The 26,727-nt window shown below is 47.1% G+C and overlaps 1 protein-coding gene across 6 annotated transcripts in view; it reads left to right on the top strand.

Moving 5' to 3' along the window:
* The window catches only part of CRACDL (CRACD like), a 146,842-nt gene extending 120,591 nt beyond the window's left edge, over positions 1-26,251 (top strand). For 3 of the 6 annotated variants that reach the window (XM_077958835.1, XM_077958833.1, XM_028832204.2), the window contains 3 exons: positions 22,513-22,682; positions 23,797-23,941; positions 25,426-26,251. In XM_077958835.1, the coding sequence (XP_077814961.1) occupies positions 22,513-22,682; positions 23,797-23,941; positions 25,426-25,565 (455 nt within the window). In that variant the 3' untranslated portion in view covers positions 25,566-26,251. Of the gene's footprint in view, positions 1-22,512; positions 22,683-23,796; positions 23,942-25,422 lie in introns of all 6 variants that reach the window. The other 3 variants (XM_077958834.1, XM_028832205.2, XM_028832203.2) reach the window with 1 other exon arrangement.
* The last annotated feature ends 476 nt before the right edge of the window (positions 26,252-26,727 follow it).

Genomic DNA, 26,727 nt, shown 5'->3' with positions numbered 1-26,727 from the left:
TCCTAGCTGGACCTTGAGGGACTATCTCATGCTGACCAGAGCAGAATCTCAGGGTCTGCACTGTCAGACCCCAGTAGTGAAGCTGCCCCCACACCTTCCCCAGATACCAAATCTGTTTGTGCTTTCATTGATTATTATCACTTCTACTATTATCATTCTCATTGCTCCCAAATTATGTTAGCTAGAAGCAATTCAGTTCATATAAAACATACAGGTAATGAAAGTTTTAATAACAATACCACTCTGCTTCCAGAAAGACCTAATATTTGCTGTTGTGGTAGCAAATACCTTGCCCAGAGCTCCCGAATAGTCTGCCACCTCCCCCGTCCTCCCTCCAGGGCATGTATAGTAAAGTTGGATGATTGACATGTTCCAGATGACTCAGCTTTGGGCACTCAAGCTGCTTGGTCCCCAGCACCTGGTTTATTCCTCCTTCTCCTCTTCCACACCTTGTTTTCCTTCTTTGAAGGAATGGAGGAACACTTCAGCAGAAGGAGTAGGGAAGGATGCAGTGGTGGTTGGTTGTGGTAAACAGGAGCCTGGCTTACCGAAGGGGCTGAGCCTCACAGGGGCTGTGCTGGAGTGGTTACTGCAGTCTTAGTACATGTCTGTGCTCCTCGAGGCAGAGGAGCCCTGTTTATAGGCCTGGTTCATAATTTGCTGATCTGTCCTAGGAAGTAAATGGCCCAGGGTTATCAGCCGTGTTCATTTGTGCAGAACATTTTACATCCTCCTGTTGGTTCAATCCATCCCAGAGTCTAAATTACAGGTCATAAAGCAGCTTCTGCACACAGGATTAGAATGAGAACAAAGGAGTTAGAGAATATTGGGTGGAAAAATTGGAAAACACAGAAAGTATGTAGAAAAAAAATCACTCCTAGGTTGACTCTCCTTCTAGTCTGTCTTGTTTCTGGGTATGAGATTTATTTTTTTTACAAAGTCATGGTCACAGGTTGGTGTTTTGGAAGGTAGCGTAAGAAACCACCCTTCTCACCTGGGGACCTCATTTGATAACCGGCGTTGGCTAATCTGAGCTGGATTCCTCCAGACAGGGTTGGTGACAGAGTAACACACTCCAGTCTCTGACCCTCTTTTTCTAGACTCCAGTACTCACTCATTCATGCATTCTTGTTTTCAACAAATATTCAATGTCCTCCTGCCATGCAAGCTCTTTCTTGGCCCCAAAAGATGGGAAGAGCACAGGGGACTGACGCGTGGAGTTTATTGCGTGGAGAAGGCAGGTGGTAGCTGGATGCCGGAGGAGTGTAGACAGCCATTTTCTGGCCCACCTTGTCTTTGGATGTCACAGCCATTTTCTGAAGGAAATGAACTGAAAGAGACTGTCACCCTTTTTAAATGACACAGTTCAGATATATTCAAATTCATTTGGGTTAGAATACAAGCTGTCAAGGGTTTTGTTGGCATCCTGCTAAAAATATATTCCTATCTCTTGAATTTTCAAAATTTCATTTTATTGTGATATGAACACCTAACATGAGATCGACCCTCTTAACAAATTTTAAAATGTACAATGCAGTATTGTTGTCTATAGGTACAATGTTGTAGAGCAGATCTTTAGAACGTATTTTTCTTGACATAACTGAAACTTTATAAACATTAATGAACAGCCCCCAATTTCCCTCTCCCCCTCCCAGCTCCTAATGACCACCTTTCCACTCTTCAATTGTATGAATTTGACTATTTTAGATTTCACATAGAAATGTGATCGTGTAATACTTGTCCTTCTGTGACTGGCTGATTTCACTTAGCATAACGTCTTCAAGGTTCATTCCTGTTGCTGCAAGTACAGAATTTCCTTCCTTTCTAAGGCTGGATAATATTCCATTGTAGGTATACACCACAGTTGCTTTATTCATTTGTTTGTCCAAACACGTTTAGGCTGTTTCCACATCTTGGCTGTTGTGAATAGTGCCTCAGTGAACAGGGAGTGTTAATATCTCCGAGATTCTGATTTCAGTTCTTTTGGATATATACCCACATATGTTTTGAATTCTTAAAGAAAACCAGCTTTGCTTACATTGGCATTTTTTTTAGTCTTGCCCTTCCCTTCACAGTCCCTTCTGAGCAAGTGTCATCAACACTGTAACCTCTGTTTCCCTGCCTTTCCTCTGCTCCTCAGCCATCTGTGTCTTATCCTTGCATGCCACCCAGTACAAAGCGACCTCTCCTCATTTTCCCTCGTGCAAGACTCATCACAGAATCCCACTCATTTCCTAGAGTTCTTGCTTCCCTTGACTTCTTGGGCCACAGCAACCAGCCACCTACCCATCTGATGAGCAGCCCTGACTTGACACTTCAGCATTCATAATTCCATTTATCGATACCACCTCCAGCACGGTTCTCTTTCCTTCTCAGTACTCCATCTACCCAGATACTCAAGCCAGAAACCTCAGCGTTATTACAAATATCTTGATATGAACAACCCTGAGAGGCCTAAAAATGATAGGAAAATCACCTTGTAATCCTACGGCTTTAAAAATGACATGAAAAGGGACTTGCTGTTCTGACCAAGATGGAATAAACACTTAAACCACCCCCTCTCTCCCACTGATACAACATCAAACCCTATGCAGAATGCATAAAGTGAGTATCAGAGGACTCTGAAAGGTAGATAAGAGGAGCTGGTAGCCTGAGGAGATAGATCAGGACCCAAGTGATGACTCCATGGCAAGTGTGAGTAGTGAAGGAGCACCTCTGTCACTGGTGGCATCAACAACTCCTGCAGGCCAGAGTTCCTGAGACTTTCCCAGCCTAGATCCCACTGCACACCCCCACCACCAGCCCCTATGGGACAGAGCTTGTTGGACAGCCTTGGCCCTACTCCAAGTGAACACCAGCAACGAAGCAGCAAATCCCTCTTAGCGGCAGCATCCCTGCAGGATGGAGTTCTTTCTGTTCTCTCATCCCTATGCCAGGCAAATGCCAACCACAAGCTGAAAACTGCTTGCCCTGGTGGCAGTGGCAGTGATGTCCCTAGTGAGGCACAACTCTTGATTCTTTCAGTCCTAATCTTGGCTCATCAGTGAAGTGGCCCACCCCTCACCCCTGCCGAAGATGATAGCAATACCCTCTGCAGGGCAACGGCCCTTTAGCCCTTCCAGCCCTGCTCCAAGTAAGCACCAGCCTAGAGCACTCCAGGTGAGCACCTGCCTCTCCCCACGGCAGCTCCTATGGGTCAGAGCTCTTTTGACTCTTTAGATACTACGCCCGGAGAAACCCAGTAATGAAGCTATACGCCCGTGTTAGCACAGACAGCAGCGACAGGTATGGTGGTTGGGGGTCCTGCAGGCTCCTTTCCCTTGCCACTCTGTCCTGAGGTGGTCCCAGTCACAAGAAGGTGCTACGGGGCAGAGAGGCTAAACCTTGGCTTTCTAGCCATAGAACCTTGAGGAGTGGAGATTACAGAAAGGAGACATCTGAGTTAGATATCCTTTAAATCTGTGTATGAAGTTCTGGGCTCATCCCTGAGCTGCACATGCATAAAACTGACTAGAATGAGCACAGCAAAACCTTTTGAGAATTTTAACAGGACCAAGTCTCAGCAGAATATTCAAAATATCTAGGATATGAACCAAAATTATCCAACATACAGAGAACCAGGAAAGCCTAAAAAATTCTCAAGGAAAAAGGCAATCAACAAATGCCAACCCTGAAAGGATTCAAATGTTGGAATTATTAGACAAGGACTTTAAAGCAACTATTATGCCACATTCTAAGAAGTAAAAATGAGTACTCTTGGAATTAATGGAAAGATAGAAATTCTCTGTAAAAAAATAGAAGCTATAAAGATAGAAATTTTAGAATTGGAAAAGCTGGAGTGGCTATATATTAATATCACACAAAGAAGACTTCAGAAAAAGGACAATTATTAGTGATAAAATGAAACATTATGTAATGATAATTTCAGCAATATTGGTCAATCAAGAATGCGTAACAGTGCTAAATGTGTGTGTCCCTAACAACAGAGCTTCAAAATACATGAAGCAAAAACTTGGTAGTACTGAAAGGAAAAATAGATAAATCCATAGTAAGATGTAGAGACTTTAGCACTCCTCTGTCAGTAGTCAAGAAAAGTAGCAAGTAGAAAATCAGGAAGGATATTTCAATTAGGTCAAGTTAGTTGAACATCATCATCAACCAACTTGACCTAATTGATATTTATAGAACAGCCCACCAGCCACAGCAGAATACATGTTCTTTTCAAGTGCACATGGGACATTCATGAAGATATACCATATTGTCACTAAACAGCCTGTATTAAATTTAAAAGAAATGAAATTATTCAAAGCTTGTTCTGTGCTTTTTCAGATGTGATAACATCTGAAAAATATCTGGAAAGAAATATGAAAAACATCATCAAATATTTGAAATTAAACCCTACACCATTATATAATCCATGGGTCAAAGAGGATGTCTCAAAGGAAATTAGAACACTGAATTAAAATGAAAATACAACATATCAAAATTTGTGGAATGCAGATAAAGTAGTACTTAGGGAAACTCAACATTAAATTATATTAGAAAGAAAAAATGTTTCAAAGCAGTAATTTAAGTTTCCACTTTAAGGAACTAGAAAAAGAAAAGCAAACTAAACCCAAAGCAAGAAGGAAAGAAATAATAAACATAAGAGCAAACAAATGAAAATATAAAAATAATAGAAAAAAATTAATGAAACCAAAAGATGGTTCTTCAAAATAGCCAATAAAGTTGATTTAAAAACGGAGGGAAAAAAGACACAAATTACAAACATTATGGAGTGCCACTACTGACCCCATAGACATTAAAATGATAATAAGGGAATACTATGAACAGTTCTACGCACATGAATTTTACAATGAGAAGAAAAGGGCCAATTCCTTGAAAGATACAAACTATCAAGCTTAAAAAGTAGCATGAATGGTCCTATATCTGTTAAAGTGATCAAATCTGTAGGTAAAAACCTTCCAGATAACTCCATTTTCACATGGTTTCCCTGGTGATTTCTACCAAGCATTTAAAGATGAAGTAACACCAATTATACAAAATCTCATGCAAAACTAAGGGGAAACACTTCCCAACCCATTTTATGAGGCCAGCGTGATCGTAATACTGGAATTAAAGACAATACAGAAAACTATAGACTCTTTGTATACTATACTAAATTCAGAGATACTGTATTTCCTCATATTTTTCTCTAAAAGTTTTATGGTTTTTATTTTACATTTAAGTCCATGACCCCTTTTGAGTTAATTTTGTATATGATATGAGACTTAGGTCAAGGTTCATACTTTTGCCTGTGAATGTTCCTATGCTTCAGGACCATTTGGTTGTGATGTACAATTTAGTATACTATGGTATCTCTGATTTAGATGCAAAAATCTTTCTTTCTTTCTTTTTTAAGACAGAGTCTTGCTCTTGTTGCCCGGGCTGGAGTGCAATGGCCATCTGCCGGCTTCAAGTGATTCTCCCTCAGCCTCCTGAGTAGCTGGGATTACAGACACCCACCACCACACCTGGCCAATTTTTTGTATTTTTAGTGGAGACAGGGTTTCACCATGTTGGTCAGGCTGGTCTCAAACTCCCAACCTCAGGTGATCCACCCATCTAGGCCTCCCAAAGTGCTGGGATTACAGGCATGAGCCACTGTGCCTGCCTAAATGCAAAATTCTTAACAAAATATTATCCAGTTGTACATCACAACCAAATGGTCCTGAAGCATAGGAACATTCATAGGCAAAAGTATGAACCTTGACCTAAGTCTCACATCATATACGAAATTAACTCAAAAGAGGTCATGGACTTAAATGTAAAATGAAAACTATAAAACTTTTAGAAAAAATGTGAGACAATATTTGGGGTATAGGGCTAGGCAAAGACATCTTAGACTTGTCATCAAAGCATCCAAAGTGGAAAATTTGATGAATTGGACATTATTAAAATTAATAACTTTTGCTTTGCCAAAGACCTAGTTAAGAGCCTGACAAGACAAACTACAAACTGTAAGAAAAGATAGGCAAACTGCATATCCAATAAAGGACCAGTATTTAGAATATATAAAGTCTTCTCTAAAGTCAATGGTTTAAAAAAAAAAAAAAAAAAAAAAAAAAGCAAACCAATTAGAAAATGGGCAAAAGACATGAACAGACATTTCACCAGAGAAAGTGTGCAGATGGCAAATAAGCCCCTGAAGATATGCTTACCATCATTAGCCATTAGGGAAACACAAAACCATAATGATATACAATTACAGAACTATTAAAATGACCAAAACGAAAAATATTGATAATACCATTGTGCTGATGAGGATGTAGAGAAAACGCAACTCTCATTAGAGTGTCATTTCTATGGCTGATGGGAATGCAAAATGGCACAGTCACTTTGGAAAACAGTTTGGCAATTTCTTATAAAATTAAAAATACACTTACGACCCAGCAATTCCACTTTAGGTATTTATCCTAGATAAATGGAAATGCACATTCCCACAAAAGTCATACATTAATGTCTACAATAGCATTATTCATAATCACCAAAAACTAGCCAGGTGCAGTGGCTCACACCTGTAATCCCAGCACCTTGGGAGGCCGAGGTAGGTGGATGACTTGAGTCCAGGAGTTCGAGACCAGCATGGCCAACATGGTGAAACCCATGTATACTAAAAATAAAAAATTAACTGGGGGTGGTGGTGCACACCTGTGGTCCCAGCAACTTGGGATGCTGAGGCAGGAGAATTGCTTGAACCCAGGAGGTGGAGGTTGCAGTGAGCAGAGATTGTGCCACTTGCACTCCAGCCTGGGTGACAGAGCAACACGGTCTCAAAAATAAAAATATAAATGACATAATCACCCAAAACTGGAAATAACCCACATGTACTTCAGCTGGTGAATGGGTAAACAAACTGTGGTACATCCATATGATGAAAAACTACTTAGCCATCAAAAGGAATGAACCCCCAATATGCACAGTAGCCTTAATTGTACATGCTCAGTGAATAAAGCCAGTCTTTCAAAATTGCAAACTGAATTATTCCATCTGTGACATTTGGAAGAGGCAAAAATATATGGACAGAGAACAAATACGTCAGTAGTTGCCAGGGGTTGGGAGTAGAAGGAGAGTCTAGTTACATAGGGGAAGGAAGAAGGAATTCTTCAGGGTGTTGATATTCCGTATCCTGTTTGTGATGGTTGTTATAAGAAGCTAAACGTGTTAAAACCCATGGAACTGTACAACGAAAGGGTGCATTTTACTATTATATAAATGTAAGAATAATTTTTTCTTTCTTTCTTCCTTTCCTTTCCTTTCCTTTTTCCTTTCCTTTTTCCTTTCCTTTCTCGGAGTCTGTTACTCTATCACCAGACTGCAGTGCAGTGGCGCAATCTCGGCTCACTGCAGTCTCCGCCTCCTGGGTTCAAGCAATTCTCCTGCCTCAACCTCCCGAGTAGCTGGGACTACAGGCGCGCGCTGCCATGCCTGGCTTTTTTTTTTTTTTTTTTTTTTTTTTTTTGTATTTTTAGGAGAGACAGGGTTTCACCATGTTGGCCAGGATGGTCTGTATCTCCCGACCTCGTGATCCACCCGCCTCAGCCTCCCAAAGTGCTGGGATTACAGGTGTGAGCCACCACGCCCGGCCAGAATAATTTTCAAATACAAAAAAAAGGGGTAGTGGCCTCCTGCCCACCCCTTTCTGAACCTCTTTAATCCCACTCCCCAGGGGGAACCACACTGCCAGATTCATCCTCTTTCCCTTGAACACCGCAGTCATAACCACAGCAAGATGGGCCTGCAGATCTAGGCATGTGGATCCTTTTATTTTAATCACTAAAATGCTGTACATCTTGGCTTGCGTTTGCACTCCACAGTACAGCATGGGCACCTTTTTTTTTTTTTTTTTTTTTTTTTAATCAGCGTGAACTGCCTCACCTCTTTCTGTTTAAGGGCTACGCTCTATGTGTTCTGTATTTTATGTCACTGTTCCCCTCCTAAGGGGCATTCCGCTTGTTTGAGCTTTTTTCCCTCTTGCTGACAGTGTCGCAGTAATCATTCTTGTTCATTTTAATCCCTATGTATTCACACTGTTGTTTTTCTATGATCGATTCCTAAAAGTGGATTTTCAGATTCTCAGATCATGTGCACTTTTAATAGACAACTTTAAATTACCCTCCGTAAAGGTTGTACAGGTTTACACTGCTTCCAGCAGAATAGAGACTATTTCTCCACCCCCTCATCAACACCAAATGTCGTCAGTGTTTTTTTTTCCTCCAATCTGATGGATGAAAAATGCCAGTCATGACGTTCGCCTTGGTCAGCAAGTTCTGGTCATCGCAATGTGCAGCGTCTTTATCCTCCCATGTCCCCATGCCAGCCTCTTCCTTAACCTGACACCTGCAGTGAGTGCCTCCTCCCTCCAACTCTCTTCTTCCCCTTTCTTCCCAGGTTGTCGGTGGAACCGTGGATCTTTCCTCTTTAAAAATTCTCAACGCCTTCCCATTATGTTTAGAATAAAATTCAAACTCCTGGAGAAGGCATTTAAGGCTTTTTAGATTCTGGCCAAAACAAACATTTCTGCCTCTCTCAGTTTGTCTGCCACTCCACTCCCCCCGACATCTCCTGCAGCCCCACCCCTGATGCCAGCTCCCTGGCACTCTGTACACACCCCTGCCCGTATTGAGCGTCCTTCACCTGACCCCTGAACTAGATCCTGAGCCCTTGAGAACTTCCAGGGTTTTTCTTCCTCGGTTGAGCACCCATACCGGTGCCCTGGGCTTCCCAGCCTGCAGTGAGTGGTCCTTGGACCAGGCTGTCTGCATGACCAGGTGCTGGGATGAGGGAGCAAGGCAGCAGCTGGGTGGTAAAACTGAAGAGTGTGGATCTGTGGGTTTTACTCTGAGGAGCACCTCTCGGGCTGTGGGATTCTGAGCAAGTTGAGTCTCTTAAACTCTGAGTCTTAATTTCCTCCTTTATATAATGAGGTTATTCGTAATAACAGCATATAGGGCAGCAAAGGCATTTTAACTGCAAAACGTGATACCGTTTCATACAGTACAGTCATACTTTCCTAAACATGTACTACAATATTCTCATCTCAGCTGCACAGAATGCTGTGTGAGAATGGGATTCTCCTTGTCCCAGTTTTGGTTAAGGCACCAATGCAGAGATGTAAGATACCAGAGAGCACGTGTGCAGGATCGGTGGAGTCACCAACCACTCACCACCCCCGTCCTTAGAACATACGGAGAGTGGGGAGGAATAAAGGGGATTTGCAAAACACTTTCTGTGGAGAGCACGCTGCAGTCTTGTGAGCCACCAGCACAACACGGGTGGAACTAGAGGAAACTTCCCTCATGCAGAGTCTGCAAGAGTGGCTTCCATGGGACTTCTTAGAAGCTGGACAGGTGTGCCCTGCAGTTGGGAGACGGAGGACTGCTGGACTCCGGCCACCTGTGGGCATGGGGCAGACAGGACTACCATATGACCCACCTGTGCTCCCAGAGCCTCACCTGAGGAGCCAGCCAAGAGCACAAGGGGACAGTGAGAAGCGGTCACAGCTAGAGTCCCAGTGGTGGCTGGGAATCCCCCAGTGTCAGTTTCAAGTGTCTGCAAGGCCCAGGCAGGACAAAACCTTGTAAGGCTCCAGAGAGCCCTGCTCATCTCCCCACTCTCCTTCTTCCCCAGCTCTCAGCCCTCGGGAAAGCCCTCTCAAACCCCAACTGAGACACCCTGCATTCAGGAGTCAAAACCTGACTTCGCCCAGAGGCTACACTTTTTAATTAGTGAATTAAAACTCATTATGGCCGGGCACGGGGGCTCCCGCCTGTAATCCCAGCACTGTGGGAGGCCGAGACGGGCAGATCACAAGGTCAGGAGATCCAGACCATCTTGGCTAACACGGTGAAACCCCATCTCTACTAAAAATACAAAAAATTAGCCTGGCGTGGTGGCGGGCGCCTGTAGTCCCAGCTACTCGGGAGGCTGAGGCAGGAGAATGGCATGAACCCGGGAGGCGGAGCTTGCAGTGAGCCGAGATGGTGCCACTGCGCTCCAGCCTGGGCGACAGAGCCAGACTCCGTCTCAACAAAACAAAACAAAAAACTGATAATAACAAAAGTGACCATGGTGACTGCTGGTACCTGAGAAGGACTGGGAAGGTGCTGGAAGTCTTACAGTCTCTACCTGGGATGGAGGACTGTGGAGACCAGGATCGGACAGTGCTTTTCCCTGTAGAGAACCTGCAGGTACAGCCCACATCCCAGGAGCCAATGAGCAGCGTCACCCATCGCCTGCAGCTGCAATGGTGCCATTTCAGAGGGACGGCTTCAGTGCTTTCTCCACGGCAGCCATTAACCTTATGTTGGGGGGGAGGTGCTGAGACCCTCTGTGCACTCTCCCCAGGGCTCAGGTATGGGTGCTCAAGACGTAGGTTTGAAGAAGAGAAGGCAGTGTCTTCATGACAAGTGGAAAGTGTCCGAGGCCCCTGTGAGCAGTGCCAAGGGTGTGGCAGGAGGTGAGGTCTGAGGTGGCAACAGTGTGGACCCGTAGTATGGGCAGCCCTGGGGGTCGATGTCCTGGGGACCAGGGGCACTGGCTGGTTAAAAGAAACATCTACCAGAGCCTGGGGGCAGGGGCAGATGTCAGCCCCGTTCTCAGGAACTGGGCCCTCTGGTCAGCGGGGCACTTGGTATTAGCCAGAAAGGGGACCACGTACTGTGAGCTCTCTCTTCAGGGTTTCTTTGGGCGGACGCTCAGAGCAGCATCAAGATCCGCGGTTGGCAATGCTGGCTGTGACTGGCGGTCACCTGGGGGTCCACCCCCACGAATTCGGTGGACCTGCCCAGGGTGAATCCCAGACAGTGGGAGTGTTAAAGGCTGCCCAGGTGGTTCTAATGTGTGGCCAATGTAGAGATCCTGGACTCTAGGACAGCAGCACTTCTCAAACTTAGGAGTATTTGTGAATCTGCTCAAAGTGATGCTTCCCACCCAGTCCATCTGGAATGGTGGCAGCACTGCTGGTCCACGGACCACACGTGGAGTGGTGAGGCTCCGGGTCTGCGCGCTCCAACACAGAGCCACTAGCTGCATGTGGCTGTTTAAATGTAAATGTAAGCCAAATTAAAATGCAGTTCCTCAGTCACAGCAGCCACATTTCAAGAGCCCAGGAGCCGTGTATGACTGGTGGACAGCACAGAGGGCATTTCCATCATTATACAAAGTTTTACTGGGCAGCACTCTTTCAGGGCTGTCACTAGCAAACAGCATCTTTCTGAGACCCCATAAGGGTTGTGCTCTTCCCAAAAATGGCTTGGGTGTCGAGGCACCGTAATACCTCACCTTTCTGCCTGTCTCCCTCTATCAGCTTCTCGAAGTCGGGGTCTGCAGCAGATTTACCCTCTCAGAAATGGGCAAATAATAACAATAGCTAACATACAGTGAGCACTTACTAAGTGCCGAGTATTATGTTAAACGCTTTATGCGTTAATTTTCAACAACAATCCTATTTAGCAAATAATAAAAGAAACTTCGGTTAAAGAACTTGCACGAAGGCATGTAGCTAGTAAACTGTGGAGGAGAGGTAGAGCCCGCATAGGCTCACTGCAGCCCGCGCTCCCCAGTGTGGTGCTGCACTGCAGTTCTCAGCTGGGGCAGGTGTGGGCCCCAGCAGACATTGGCAGTGCCTGGAGACGTATTTGATTGACACCACTGTGGTAGGGTGGGGAAGGGAGGTATACTAGCATCTGGCGGGTAGAGATGCTGAGCATCCTACGGTGTACAGGACTAATCCCCACAACAAAGACCTATCCAGCCCAAAATGTCAGCAGGGCCAAGGCTGAGTAACTGTTGTTTGCCACTCAGTGAATAAGTTAAAATGGGGAGGAAGTGGTTTTATAGGACAGTCATGAGGTCATACCTCTTAGTAAGAGATGGTATGTGATGTAGTGAAGGAAGATTAGAGATCAAGAGGTCTGTGTTCAAATCCCAGCTTTGTTACATATTGGCCAAGTGACCCTGGACAAGTCACTTTATTCTATAATACTCTGTGGTCCCATATCTAAAATGGGGATTGAAAATATTCTTACATTGCAAGGAGGGCTGTGAGGGTCATTATGAATATGACACTGCTCTGAAGACAAAGATGGAATAAACTTTAGCTGTGAACACTTCTTTGGTCGGGAGAAATTTCCCTACCTGGCTAGTGGTGGGTGAAGGAGGGCCCAGATGTAATAGAGAAAGGGAAATCTGAGCTCCAAGGACAATGGCTGTCCCTGGAATGGGTTAGTTACTCTTCTGTTGGCCACCCTAGACAGTTCTTGAAGAATTCCAGCAGTTCCTGGAGATCTGAGGTGGGGAAACAAGGAATCTAAGGTGAGGCGTTTGTGTACATTTCAAAGTGTAAGTCAAATAATTTTTCACCTTTTTCTCAATCATGTGTTCTAGCTCAAAGTCCTTTTTAAATAACTGTGCCTTTCCCTTCCCATGTCCTTGTGAGGTCCCAATTATATCAGCTGGTTGGGAGTGGAGACCAGCTGTCTCTGTGGAGGTGGACTGGTCATTGCCTCCTGCCGAGAGGCTGGCTTTAACCGCACAGACAGTGGCAGTTTAGCAATGTGCTTTCAGTCCAGCTCCTCCACTGACAATTCTGTGCCCTTGAGCCCGGCCCTGGCTCCCCGGGGTCTCCACTGTGGGACGTGGAGGTTGGATCAGGCCACCCTGGGATGTCTGCCAGCCTCGACATGCCAGGTGCTGGGCAGCTGTCCCAGAAGTCAGGAAAAGAGCCTGGTAAGTCATCTGTCCCTTGGGGTGTCCCCAATACCCATGGCTGGCCGGATTCCTGGCCTCACTGCACACACGCACACACAGATGTGACTCACGATTGTTTTTCTTTATGAATGCCTTCTCACACATGTTACCTGTGAGCAGCAGATCCCCAAAGCAGATGTAGTTGGGGCTCTGACAACAACCAAAGCGGACCCCGGGGCCCCGTTTGGGAAGAACTCACACTGGTTTCTACGGTGGGGACCTGAGCAAGCTCCTGCCCTGGGACGAGGACCGACACTCACCCCCACCCCGTGATGAACATGCTACCGGGTGAGGCCCTCGGAAATACGTGCTGCCACCGGGAGACTCTCTGACTCCCTCAGCCGTTTCACCGGGAGGACGGCGCCTCCGGGCCCTCACTGCCTCGCCTCTTAGGATAGAAGCATGCTCCTAGGGCTATTAAAGCAGCCGTGGCTTTTGTCTTTCTGCCATGTGGAGTTGAAGCTTGTGTGAAAAGAGATATGTAGGCCAGGAGAAGGCGGGTTTCTGAGCATCAGCTGGGAAATTCAAACCATAGAAAGCCTGGCCTGGGAAAGCAGGAGAGCCGGCTGAGGAGCCCTTGGCAGTGCCTCCTGACCTGGGAGTCACGTAAGGGATGAGGGCAGTTTGGCCCTGGCAGCCCCATGTGGGTGGCTGGGAAAGAAGCTCCCAGAAACAGTGTCCTTCTGTTTGCCCCTAGGCTGTAAAGTGAGTCTGTGTGGAGTCAGAGCCTCTGCACTGGCCGAGTGGTGCATTTCCACCTAGGAGAGGAGGTGGAGCAGGAGGGGGGGAGGCTCTGGAGGGTGGAGGGAAGAGGGAGATTGTGTGGATGAGGGGAGGCAGTGCTTACAAAAGGCAAAGCGGGTGAGGCCCTAGGGAGGGTGCCCTTGAGGCTGTGGGGTAGTGAAGCGGTGGAAAGGGTCCGCTGGTGAGGGCATCCGGGGCAGCTTGCTTAATGGCAGTGTGGAAAGAGCGCTGTGTGCAAACTTGCCTCACTCTGTACTTGCACAGGGAGCTAGGCTCTTCTTCCTGGTCACTCTCAAGCACCTAGTGACTCCTATCTTAGGGTGTTTTTTGTTATTTGTGTGCTTTTACTTCTAATTGAAGAATAATATGCATACAGAGAAGTGCACAGATCCTATGTGTGTAGCTCAGTGCATTTCCACTGAACACCCCAGACCAAGAAACAGAATGAGACCAGCACCCCCAGAGGCCCTGCCGTGTCCGCTTTCAGCAGGCTCTGGAACTCATTCCTGATTGTGGACCGTGGTAGCTGTCAGTGGATCCCTCTGGTCCTGATGGCTCTTGCAGGAGAGCCTGTCTCCATGCACTGGAGAGAACGATTCAAAAAATCCTTCCTGTCTAGACTTAGCACCTTCCCCAGGGCCTGGTACCTGGTGGGCACTCACCAGGTCCAGTCCGTTCTCATTGTCTAAGGAAGTTATGTTCTGAAAAGTTACCGCAAGCTAACTTAGCAAATACTGAGCCACTGTTCCTGGAGGAAATGCAAGGTTAGCTTCCTGTGTGCCTCCTGCCACAGCATCAATAGATCGACACATAACCTTGTTTTATGTGTAATTCTGTTTAAAGATGCTTTATTTAATATATATTTTTGATGCATTGACACTGAACACACCGCCAACAGCACTGTAATTCATGCCTGAATGAAGCTTATCTGACACACACATTGTCTCCGTCAGGCACATCACAGCCTCCTTGGGCTTAGGAACGCATGAGCCCTCCACTTGGGGGCCTAACCAGCAGAATCACAAGAAAACCTAGTGCCCAAAAATGTGGCCCTGAGTAGACTACAAAAAAAAATACTGTATACGGCGTAAGAGCTAAAACAGTAAGGCAGCGTGTCACTGCCTGACCTCAGCTGGGAACTTGCACCTTGGGAAACTCAAATTTTTTGCTGCCCTGCACGTGTCTGCCAATGACCATGCCAACACCATGTGTATTGATTTGGGGATTACAAATGTATTTTAGCGAGTAGGCGAATTCTCAAATACAGAGTCAGCGCACAGCGATGATTGACTCGATTTGTTGAATGAGGAGAGGAAGGAATGGCGGTAAGCGTAAGTTGAGGTGGAACTGGGACACAGCCCCGTCTCCTGTCATTAACAGTGGGGGCCTGCCCTGTGAAAAGCTCTTGCTCGGTCTCAAAATGCTCAGCACGGTCTTGAGAAGAAGCCTTGGGTGAGCATTACCACCCCGAGTTCCACAGTGGGATCACACAGCCTAGCTCTGGGACAGATGTGATGACGAGCGACTGTAGACTTTGCCAGCATGTATTGATCAGGAGCAGCCTGTGAGTCAAGACTGACAAAAGAATCAATAAATGGCTTATAAAAAAACAAAACCCCTCAAGTTGTTTATCTAGGAAGCCTGAGGAACCCTGCAGCGGTGGTGTGGCCCCATGTGTCCCCAGGGCCCGGGCCCACCTCTGCCCCAGAAGTCCTCTTAGCGTCTGTAGTCGGGTCCCATTTCCACCAGGCCAGCCACGGCCATGGCAGTGGAGCTGGAAGGCAGGCAGCACAGAGGACCGCGGCTCTATCTGTTGAGGCACCGAGGCACAGTGACTGTGCTAGCTTCAGCTGGCTGTGAGAAACGGCGACGATGCATCCACTTTAGATCCGAAATCTGAGCAAACTCAGACCTCTCTTCCACAGAGAACGTTGCGAAGACCTGGGAATGAGCTGTTGATGTGCATTTTTAGGATGGCAGCATAACGGAGAAAATTGGAAGCAGTGTATGCCAGAGTATGAAGTGTTCACATAGCTCCCTTGGGTGGTTGATTTATGGGAAGCTTTTTTCTCCTTTATACTTTTATCTACTTTCTAAATCTGTACAATATGCTCGTGTACTTCTATGAACAAGAAAGAAATGGTATGAAAAGAAAAAGTTTCTTAGAAATTGCTGCATCAGGCCAGGCACAGTGGCTCACACCCATAACCCCAGCACTTTGGGAGGCAGAGGTGAGAAGATCATTTGAGACCAGCCTGGGTGACACAGCGAGACCCCATCTCTACAATAATTAATTTTTAAAAAATTAGCCAGGCATGGCTGGGCGCAGTGGCTCATGCCTGTAATCCCAGCACTTTGGGAGGCCAAGGCAGGTGGATCACGAGGTCAGGAGATCCAGACCATCCTGGCTAACACGGTGAAACCTTGTCTCTCCTAAAACGTACAAAAAATTAGCCGGGCGAGGTGGCGGGCGCCTGTGGTCCCAGCTACTCAGGACACTGAGGCAAGGGAATAGCTTGAACCCGCGAGGTGGAGCTTGCAGTGAGCCGAGATTGCACCACTGCACTCCAGCCTGGGTGACAGAGAGCGATTCCATCTCAAAAAAAAAAAAAAAAAAAAATTAGCCAGGCATGTGGTTCGCACCCGTAGTCCCAGCTACTCGGGAGGCTGAAAAAATTGGTGCTTCAGAAAGGATACCATATACCAAATTTTTTAGAGGCCTGGAAACCCTGCTGCCTTACCTGAAGGCAGAGCCTCTGCTTTATATCGTTGGTCAAAAGGCAAGGAACCTGGGAATTTACACTGTACCACAGCTCGTTGCCTCTGGGGAGACTGTGTCCTTTGACAGCCCTCAGCTTCCAGACTTAACAGCTGCGTCCCTAGTGTCACACGGGGTGTGGTCCACCACGGGGGTCCCACCCTGGCCCCTCAACTGGTCATTACAGAAGTTTTTCTGAAGGAAAAAAACAGTACCTTAAGGCTGAATTTTAATAGGCACTAAAAGAACTAACCATCACCAATCAGAAAGTCAAAGTGAAGTGACAAAACGAACCTGTCCCACGTAGGTGTCGTTGAACATCTCTAGAAATGGTGTAACATTGAGGATTTTTGAAACGGTTCATTTTAAATCTTCCCGAATACAAATAGCTCAGTAATAATGCCAAATGTGGGTCTGAAAACTTTGTGGTTCTCTCGTACAGGGTATTTAGAGTTCTGTGTGAGGGGGTATTTTAAGAGTGATTCCTGAGAATGCAGATGAAAAGTGGGGTCTCATCTCGGGCAGTGTGTCCTGCATCCGGGATGGCCAGGCTCACCTAACACACAGCGTGTGCATGGAGGAGAGAGTGCTGCTGTGGATAGCGGGACTACGGTGCACACTGGTGTGGCTTGGGCCAGGCTCCCCCACGATGCAGCACCAACAGGGCAGCCCTGATCAGACCCACTGGCTCTCACACGCTGTGGCAGACGTGACCAGGATGAGGCACCTGCCCTTGCAGGGCTTGCAGGCAGACTGGCACACACACAGCATTAAGACGGTCTGCTAGAACCCATGGACGATGTTCTCAGGGAGCCAAGAGTCAGCCTGGCTGCCTGGCCCTGCAAGAGGCTGGGGTGCAACCCAGTGCTTGCTGTGCTTTTCTTATCACAAGAGCCACGAGGGCTCACTGTCATGGCAGAATGGCTCACTGGTCTGCATCAGCTCCGGGGTAAGGGTTGACCAAAATTCTCCACCCCTCCTCCAGCGGAAACAGTGATAACAACACTAGCAACAACCACATAACAACAGCAGCTATTGTGGCGGCAGCAGCTAACACCGGGTACCGCACTAACGGCTTTCCCTGGATTCTCACACAATCTTCACAGCCATGCTGGGAAGTGTAGACAGTGGATGTTCCACCTGACCTTCACAACCACACTGAGAGGTATAGACAGTGGCTGTTTCACTTCACAATCACACTGGGAGGCCTAGGTCGTAGATTATGTCATAGAATCTTCACACCACGCTGGCAAGTATAGATAGTGGGTTATGTCAAGAAATCTTCATAACCACAGCAGGAGGTGTAGACAGTGGGTTATCTCATGGAATCTTTACAGTCTGACTGGGAGGTGTAGAGACTTCTGTTTCTTCATATTACACCGAAATGAGTCTCAGGGAGCTCCTGGAATTTGCCCAAGAGCACTAGCCTGAGGCCCTAAACTAGCTCTGCGGGCCCCAGGGCCACATCGTTAGCAGCTCCGTTGCCCTGGCCCCAGGGAGGAAACCTTCATTAGCATAGCCCGTTGAGCCCAACCCCAAGAACAGGGGCCCTCAGAAGTTAGTGCTGGAGCAACGTCCTTTTCAGAATCGATCCTGGACTGCAGGGGGCATGTTAAGGAGAAGGAGGAATCTGGAGAGGAACAAGCTTACCACCTGCTCCTTTGAAGGAATCCTATTCTTAAATGACATCATACTATTTTCTCTGATCCAAAGTTGGTTTCCTATGAGTTAAACGGGAGGAGCTCTGTTGCCGTCCCGGCTTCCTGCACCCTCTGCACCATGCCTTCAGAGGAGTCCTGCTGCATCTGCCCTGCAGCAAACCAAACTTGCTACCCTTCCTCCCAGGGCAGCTGCACTGCACGGGGAATCTGGCCCTTCCACAATCCGCAAAGGCGCTCACACAGACACAGACCCGGAATTGCTGGGCCCTGGCCTGTGAGAAATGCTCCTGGGCTGTTTGCTGCAAACCCAGGCACACTTGACAGCTTAAACTCATTGCCAGTTGGAGAGGAGAAATCGAGATGTCAGAGTCTTTAGCCAAATCCCCGGGAGATTAACGTTGTCTGTGTATGGAGGCAGGAAGTGGTAAACAAAGGAGTGTTTTCAACTGATTTATCTGAGCTGAGGCCACGTCTGCATTATCCCGGGATTAATGACATTTTGAACATGTTTAATCTCAGAAGCTATTTTATGGTGCAGCCTCGACCCTGAATGTTCATGCTTGAGCAGCCACGTTGTAAGGTCTTTGGCCTCTGAAGCCTGCCTTTACCCCGCACATTGCCGGGGCTTCAGCCCCTTCTCCTGCCCTCCCCAGGTGGAGTATGGGGCAGATCCCAGAGCTCCTGCACTGCCAGTGTGGGTGCCAAGCACAGGAGGTGAGCATACGGTTCGGAGAGGCCTCCTAGGCCCCTCCCACAGAGCAGGGTGGCTCATCACACAGCTGCTCTGCCTGTGCTCACTGGGGACAAAGGCGCAGCGTCTCTGAGTCTCAGCACTGTGGAAGGTGATGCTCAGCCCATCACGCCTTTCTCAGCTTACCCACTGAGAGGCTCCAGGTGGAATCTCAGGCATCTGTGAACTACATTAGGGAGCTGGAGTGGGTTTTCTCCCTTTTTCCTGGTGTCTGGACCCCCATTTGCCATTCCTGCACTCCTCTGCCTATGAGGGTGGCCCTGGACAGTCCCTGTAACAAAGTCTGGAGATTACAAGGGTCTTGCATTCCTGACAAGGAAAAAGGTGAGAAAGAAGAGAATACAGAATAAAAGGAAAGACCAGCAGTTGCAGAGAAAGAGGCAGGAACCAAAAAGAGAAATGGTGGTGTGGTCATAAACTGGCCCACTGCTTGGTGATGCTGCTATTGCAGGTTGCCTTACCCCACAGCAGCACAGCCTGGCCCAGCCAGGGCACCAGCCCACTCCTGTGGGTCTGCACGTGAACACAGACACACGCGTAAACACACACACAGTACAGCTGGAAACATTCCTACCCCACAGACAGGCAGCAGCAGGTGACCTTTCTGTGGTCGGGATGGAATTCTGCCAGCATGCTCTTGATGTAAGGAAAAGAAAATTTACCTCTTGCCAAGCTCAGCGTTTAGAACTGTATCTGCACATAGTCTATGGCGTGTGTTTGTTCGGTAGTAAGAAATGCTTATGACCAAAGGTATACTTCAGTGGGGTAGATGCTCAGCTGGCAAATATGTCTAGTACCAAACACACTGAGGCAGTTTTCTCAAGAGGTTACAGAGGACTTAGGAGAGAGACTGACCGGAACAGACTTGATGGAGGAGGTAGTGTCTGGGGGCCCTGGTGAACCAGCAGGGAGGATTCTAGAACAGGATATCCAAGCCCTTGTCAACTCTCTTGAGCTGTGGCCACAGCCTCCCTCCTAGCTCCCCAGCCTCTCGTCCCTCCGCAGTCAGACTGATTCTCCACACAACCTCCAGAGTGAGCCCATGGTTTAAAACTCCCACAGCTCCCCCATGATGGACAGAAAACAAAAAAAAGACAGAAAAGACCCTTCCTTGGGACTGGTTTACACAACTCCTCCACCTGCCCCCATCCCCAGCCTGGAAGATTATTCTCCAGATCCCAACCCAGAAGCACCCCTACTCCCACTCACCAGTGGTAGGCCCTGTGTCCGCATAGCCCTTTGTAAATTTTAGCATTTTCCAGTTTCTACCACAGTTACTTGTTTGCATCTTGTCTCCCCAACTAGACTTTGAGCTTTTTGAAGGAACAATGTGTTGTTTATTTTCCCACCTCAAATATAAAGCAGTCCTTGCCCGTAGCAAACACTGAATGAATGGAAAGAAGAAAGAAAGGTGAAACAGGAGAATAGAGATGCTGGGCTCTGGCTGGGAATAGAAAGTAGGACTGGATTGTACACTAGGAAGTATTAGTAATTTCAGCAGTTCTGCCTGTTGGATCAGGAGTAGAAGAGAGAATGCTGGGAGGAAGCGATGACGGCTGAGGGTCAGGAGCAAGCAGGAGTTCCAGATTAGGAAAAAAACTCAGACGAGGACCTGGAGAAGGGCCTCAGAGGCTGGAGGGATGCCTCACGGGGACAGGCTCCCCCAGAGAGGATGTACAGATGTGCAGCCACGTCAGAGCTGCAGGGGTGAAGCAGGTTGAGGACCAGGTTTGACCTTGGGATTTGGGGTTTGTTGGTTGGGAGGATGCAAACAGTGGTGTCAGCTCATGGCTGGTGCAGGAAGTGGCTGACGAGACATAGGCAGAGGCCATTTGAGCTAAGGGTAGAGGAGAAGGGAGAACTGGGCCTTCAGGGGACAGTGAGGCTCCGTGGAGACTTCAAGCTATGGAAGCCCAAAGCATTCTGCAAAGCTGCAGAGGGAGAGACTGAAGAGTCAGGAAAGGGGTAGGATGAGTCCAAGAGATGGAGCAGGATTCCCAGGGGGCCAGTCCGGTGGAGGCCCCAGGGAGCAGCCAGAAAAAGGAGTGGGAGCCGTCCCTGGCTGCCAGGGCCAGGGGAGATCCTGGGTGTGTGAGGCTGAAGGCTCTTCTCACTCCCAGCAGGAGACTGTAGCTTGCAAAGCAGTGGCCACCCGTCCTTGTACCTCCTTGTTGACTAGGGCACTAAGGGAAAAGAATTCCAGCCTGAACTGGAAGTAGAAACAAAGACAAAGTGAGTAATATCCTCTGCACGCCAGAGCAAGGGGTGGAATACATCAGGCCACAGAGAACAGTGATGTTAACTCCTCCCGGACATCTGCATGTGTTGCTGTGAAACGGTGCTGTTGTCACCCGGCTGACTCAGGCGCACTGTGGAAGGGAACCGAGGAGAGGTGCCAGGTGGTTGGAGATCAGTTTCAGCCTTTGTTTTATCCTGTGGCAGGCAAACATCCAGAAGCAGGCTCACAGGGAACCTTGGGTTCTATGCTTTTGATGTACCTGTAGGAAGCCACTTATTGGCCAGGGGAGGCGGTTCAAGCCTGTAATTCCAGCACTTTGGGAACCTGAGGCAGGCGAATTGTTTGAGCTCAGGAATTCGAGACCAGCCTGGGCAACATGGTGAGACCCCATCTCTACAAAAAATTCACTGGGCGTGATGGTGCATGACTGTAGTCCCAGCTGCTGAGGAGGCCAAGGTGGGAGGAGCACTGGAGCCTGGTAGGTGGAGGTTGCAGTGAGCCTTGATCGCACCACTCTACTTCAGGCTGAGTGTCAGAATGAGACCCTGTCTCAAAAAAAAAAAAAAAAAAAAAAAAGAAAAGCCACTTATTTAATCCACAGATTTCCTTTTTCTATTGATGAAGGTAATAAATTCTTATTGTAGAAAATATGAAAATACAGAAGAGTTGAAATGTAAGAGGAGGGGAATGACCCACAGTTTCACCACCCAAAGATAAGCACAGTTAATACGGAAGGAGAGTCAACAAAACATATAGTGTCTTTTTTAGTTTTATTTTTATATTTGAGACAAAGTCTCACTCTTGTCCAGGCTGGAGTGCAGTGGCGTGATCTTGGCTCACTGCAGCCTCCACCTCCCAAGTTCAAGCGATTGTCCTGCCACAGTCTCCCAAGTAGGTGGGACTACAGGCACCCGCCACCACGCCCGGCTGATTTTTGTATTTTTAGTAGAGATGGGGTTCTGCCATGTTGACCAAGTTGGTCTGGAACTCCTGACCTCAGGTGATACGCCCGCCTTGGCCTCCCAGAGTGTTGGGATTACAGGTGTGAGCCACCGCACCTGGCCAACATATGGTTTCAAAGGCACTATTTCTTTTCTCTCTAGGACATTAAGGAAAGCAACTGTGAGCAGTCTTTGGTGTCACTCTCTCCACAAAGGGAAGGTTATGCTCACAGTTGTTAGAAGACAAGAGATTAATAGTGCGTCTACAACATTTGAGCAGGAATCGGGTAGTATGTCCACAATGACAGGATTATATTAAAGAAATTGTATCTATTTGTGTGCTATTTTTTATCTCCTTCCAGAAGGGATTCCCAAGAGGAAGTTGGCTTAAGTACACGCAGACCCTATAGAAGCAGTTGCATTTAATTTTTTATGACTCAGACTAGAGGAGCATAATCTCTCTGATGCATCTTTAATAAGAAAACAAAGTCCCCTAAAGAAAGTAATGCTCGCCCAGACCCCCTGCAACCCCGAACCAAAGCAGTAGTGTTCTCTGTGCGGCAGACACAAAGCGTGAAACCGAAGAGGGAACGGGACTGTTTCTATAATCTTGTGCCTTTACCCAACAGAAAAGAATCTGCCGCCTGCAGCAACAGGGCCTGGAGCTGATGGGCAGCCTGTGCCACCCTGGATCACCGTCACTAGGCAGAAGCGGCGAGGGACCTTGGACCAGCCACCCAACCAGGAAGACAAACCTGGGACACGGACCCTGAAGTGTGAACCAGGAAAGCAAGCCAAGGTGCCCGAGAGAGCCCCGTTGCTTAGAGCAGATGCTTTCCATTCTGTGGGTGCAGGAGGGAGCAGCCAGCTGGGGCTGGGGCGAGGACCCCATAAGGACCACACGTCCTGCATGGGCGTCACAGGGACCGTCACCTGTGATGCTTGTGGATGTGTGGTCGAGGGCCAATGAAGCAAAATAAATGACTTGCCAAATCCTAACCTCCATGGTGGAGCATTCTGCCTGCCTTTGCACATGCTGAGCTGTTGGGATACAGAGAAGCACGTGAGTCACTTCGGCGGTGCAGACAGCTCTCTACTCCCTGCCTCCTTGGCAACGCAGCAGCTCAGCATCTAGAAAAATGGAAGGAGGTTAAAATAACTTCTGAGTTAGACACACAGCAATGATGTCAACAGCTCCATCCCAGCTCATCATGCTGTGAGGAGTGAGCCCTGCTCTTTGCTGCTCCACTGGCCACATGCTGGAGCTCCTCATTCCTCACCTGCGGCTGCAGGGCTGGAACCTGTGGTTTCATTTTGTACTCTGAACGGAAGGCAGCTTTCACCAGCCCAAACAACTATGCCTAGAATCAGGCCGAGACTCGCAATTTTTGTATCCCCCAATAGCACCATGATAAATCTGTGTGTTTCAGCCATGTGGGGAAGAGAGCCTGAGCCTGCAGTAGGACCTGCTTCCCCTCGTTTTAACTAGAACCTCCACTATACCCAGACTCGAGGACCCTCATGCAGGCGTGGGGCATTTAGAAAACAAGTAGTAACCGGTTTGGGACATCTGTAACTATACCAACTGTCATAAAAATCACAAATCGATTCTAAACAAATCATCTTCACTGCCAAATGGGATCCCTGCCATCTGCCATCTGGCCCTAAAGCCAGGTGTGGGGACAGGAAGGAAGCCGTGATGCATGCGTGTGCCAGGATAAGGCCGCATGCCAGTCTGAGCACCAGCATCTGACCACTTGGTGTTAGTGAGCTGACACTAGGGTGCCCTCCCAAGAAAGTGCCAGCAGTGCAAGCGTCTTGGACGGGCAGCCTTGCAGCTCCTTCACTTTGGGTGTGTTTGCCCCTGTCTGAATCACTGGTGACTTGGCAGCGTGTGTCTTGTGTCCCAACAGGAGCCTGTGAAGCAAGCTGACTTTGTCCGCAGCAAGTCTTTCCTGATAACCCCTGTGAAGCCCGCTGTGGACCGGAAGCAGGGGGCAAAGCTCAACCTCAAGGAGGGGCTGCAAAGAGGAATCTCTTTGTCCCATCAGAACTTGGGTATGAAATCTGCAAACATGACCACATACTTTGAAATCATTTTCCTGGGTCGTTCCTGCAGTTTGGGTTTTGGTTTGGTTTGGTTTTTGCGAATTACTTGCCACCTTGAGTTTTCCACTCAGCTCTTACAGAGATATAATTTACGTGTCATAAAACTCATCCATTTTAAGTGTACAGTTCATTAAGTATAAGGTTGACCCTTGAACACACAAGTTTGAACTGTACAGGTCTACTTAAATGCTGACTGTTTTCCAGCCAAACTCAGATGGAAAATTACCTGTATCCTTAGGATGTGAAACCTGAGAAAACAGAGGGCCATCTTTTTGCATATGCGGGTTCCACGGGGCTGACTGCAGAACTTGAGTATTCATAGATTTTGGTGTATGCAGGTGGGAGCGGTCCTAGAACCAACCCCCAGCATACACCAGGGGATGACTGTATATTGACAGTGAGCAGGTATGTATTTACAGAGTCGCACAGCTATGATGACAATCTAATTTTACAATATTTCCCTCACACTAAAGAGAAACCTCATGCCCATTTACAGTCACGTCCCACTCCCACTCCTAGCTCTAGGCAACCACTAATCTACTCTGTCTCTATGGATTTGCCTTTTTTGGACATTTCTAATGAATAGAATCCTAACGTATGTGCCCTTTTTTATCTGGCATCTTTCACTGAACATAGCATCTTCAAGATATGCCTTTGTTGTTGCATGTATCGATATGTAAAAATTTTTAGGCCAGACGCCTTGGCTTACACCTATAATCCCAGCACTTTGGGAGGCCGAGTCGGGCGGATCACCTGAGGTCAAGAGTTCAAGACCAGCCTGACCAACATGCAAAACCCCATCTCTACTAAAAATAAAAAAATTAGACAGGCATGGTGGTGCATGTCTGTAATCCCAGCTACTTGGGAAACTGAGGCAGGAGAATCGCTTGAACCCGGGAGGCAGAGATTGCAGTGAACCGAGATTGCACCACTGCACCCCAGCCTGGGTAACACAGCAAGACTTCTGTCTCAAAAAATACATATGTATACACACATACATACATATATACACACAAATATACATATATATATACGAAAATGCATGTATATGGAAATTTTTATAGTTTTTTAATTGTGGTAAAGGCACATAACAGAATTTACCATCTTAGCCATTTTTAAGTGAACAGTTCAGTAGTGTTAAGTAGAGGGACACTGTTGTGCAGCCCATCTGTAGAGCTCCTGCCATTTTATTTCCAAAGTCTCTCTCACCTCATTGCATTGCCAGAATTGTTTGAACTTGTTCGTAAGTCTTTTTATCACATAAATGACATATTCTAGGCCCAAATCTTCCTTGCATGTTCACATATTATTGAATTTTCTGTTCGAGAACACAGTTAAGACCTCGATGTCTATTTCAAGAAACGCAAGAGGCTTAAGGGAAAATCCGAAGTCGCTGCTCATGTTTCTGTTTGTTTTGTCTCCCTTCCAAGCAGCTCAGTCTGCAGTGATGATGGAGAAGGAATTGCATCAGCTGAAGAGAGCCAGTTATGCCAGTACAGATCAGCCATCCTGGATGGAACTTGCCAGAAAGAAATCTCAAGCCTGGAGTGACATGCCCCAGATTATAAAATAGGTGGGCAGTGTGCTGATAAAGCATGTCCACTACCCTGACAAGCCACTTAGTTAAAAAACTGCCAGTATATTGTGGCAAACAGACCGTGAAACTTAAAGATTGATTTTATCATCAATTTATGACGAACTTGGGGAAGAGGAAGGAACCAGGCAAAACAAAGAGGATCAACACACAGCCATACTCCTGGGCCAGAGGGCCCAGAAACAAGAACAACACTGAAAGATCCAGGAACCAGTTCCTGTGCCCAAAGGTACGCGTGTGTCTTTTAGAATTCCCTTGATGAAGAAGCCTCAGACAAGAAAGAAAACAGAAATGAAGTTGGACGCGTAAGTAGGACACCCAGCAAAGGCCAGAAGAGAAGCCCTTCTAGGCGAAGGGACATCTGTGCTTCCAGCTGAGATCAGCCCATGTCTCTGGTCGCTGTCTTGCCTGTGGATCCTGTCTTCTCTCATGTTTACTACGAGGCATGACATTCATGGCAAAACAGAGATGCCGTTTCCAAGAGCAGCTATAAAACAATCTGTTTTCCTAAAGGCAGCCACTCTGAGAAGGAGATGAAGGAACATGGCAGGGTTCATCAATTCATAGACTGTTTCCCAAAATAATTTTTAAACTTTTCCACTAGGCATCTGTGTCTTTAACCACTGCACAATGCATTGCCTGTTTAATAAAAGGTTTCAAACATGCCTCTGTTCTAAGTGTAAATGTTATTTCTCCTCAGATTTAGAGAACATCCTCCAGCACTGAGTTTGCTTCATACATGCCTCATTTAAAATTCTGAATTGGGTTAATTGTGGAGTTTGAGTTTTTGAGGTTTTTTTTCCCCCCAGTGAGAATTTTGAAGACAGACAGTAATGTAGGGTTTTAACTCTTTTCATCTATTTAGTACGACATACTGAATATATAAAAATTCCTTAGAAGTTATCATTCTTGAGCATCTAATCAATGGAACCTGCATATTTCTGTTGAAAGCTGGGTTGCTAGTGCATCAGCCAGTCTGACCCCTGAATGTGGAATGTGGAAAAACCAGGCAGAAGGAAAACATATTTGAAATCTCAGAATTGTCTTGGTTATAGAATGCCTCTTTACTGTTTAAAACAGTTCCAATTTGTTCCTTTGAACAAGGTAGTCTCCATGGGAATACGTATAGCTGGGGGCATTT

The sequence above is a fragment of the Macaca mulatta genome, chromosome 13 (genome assembly GCF_049350105.2).
Source record: "Macaca mulatta isolate MMU2019108-1 chromosome 13, T2T-MMU8v2.0, whole genome shotgun sequence".
Lineage (NCBI taxonomy): Eukaryota > Metazoa > Chordata > Mammalia > Primates > Cercopithecidae > Macaca > Macaca mulatta.
Note: the sequence above shows the minus strand (reverse complement) of the source record. Positions and strands in the feature narration are given on the sequence as shown.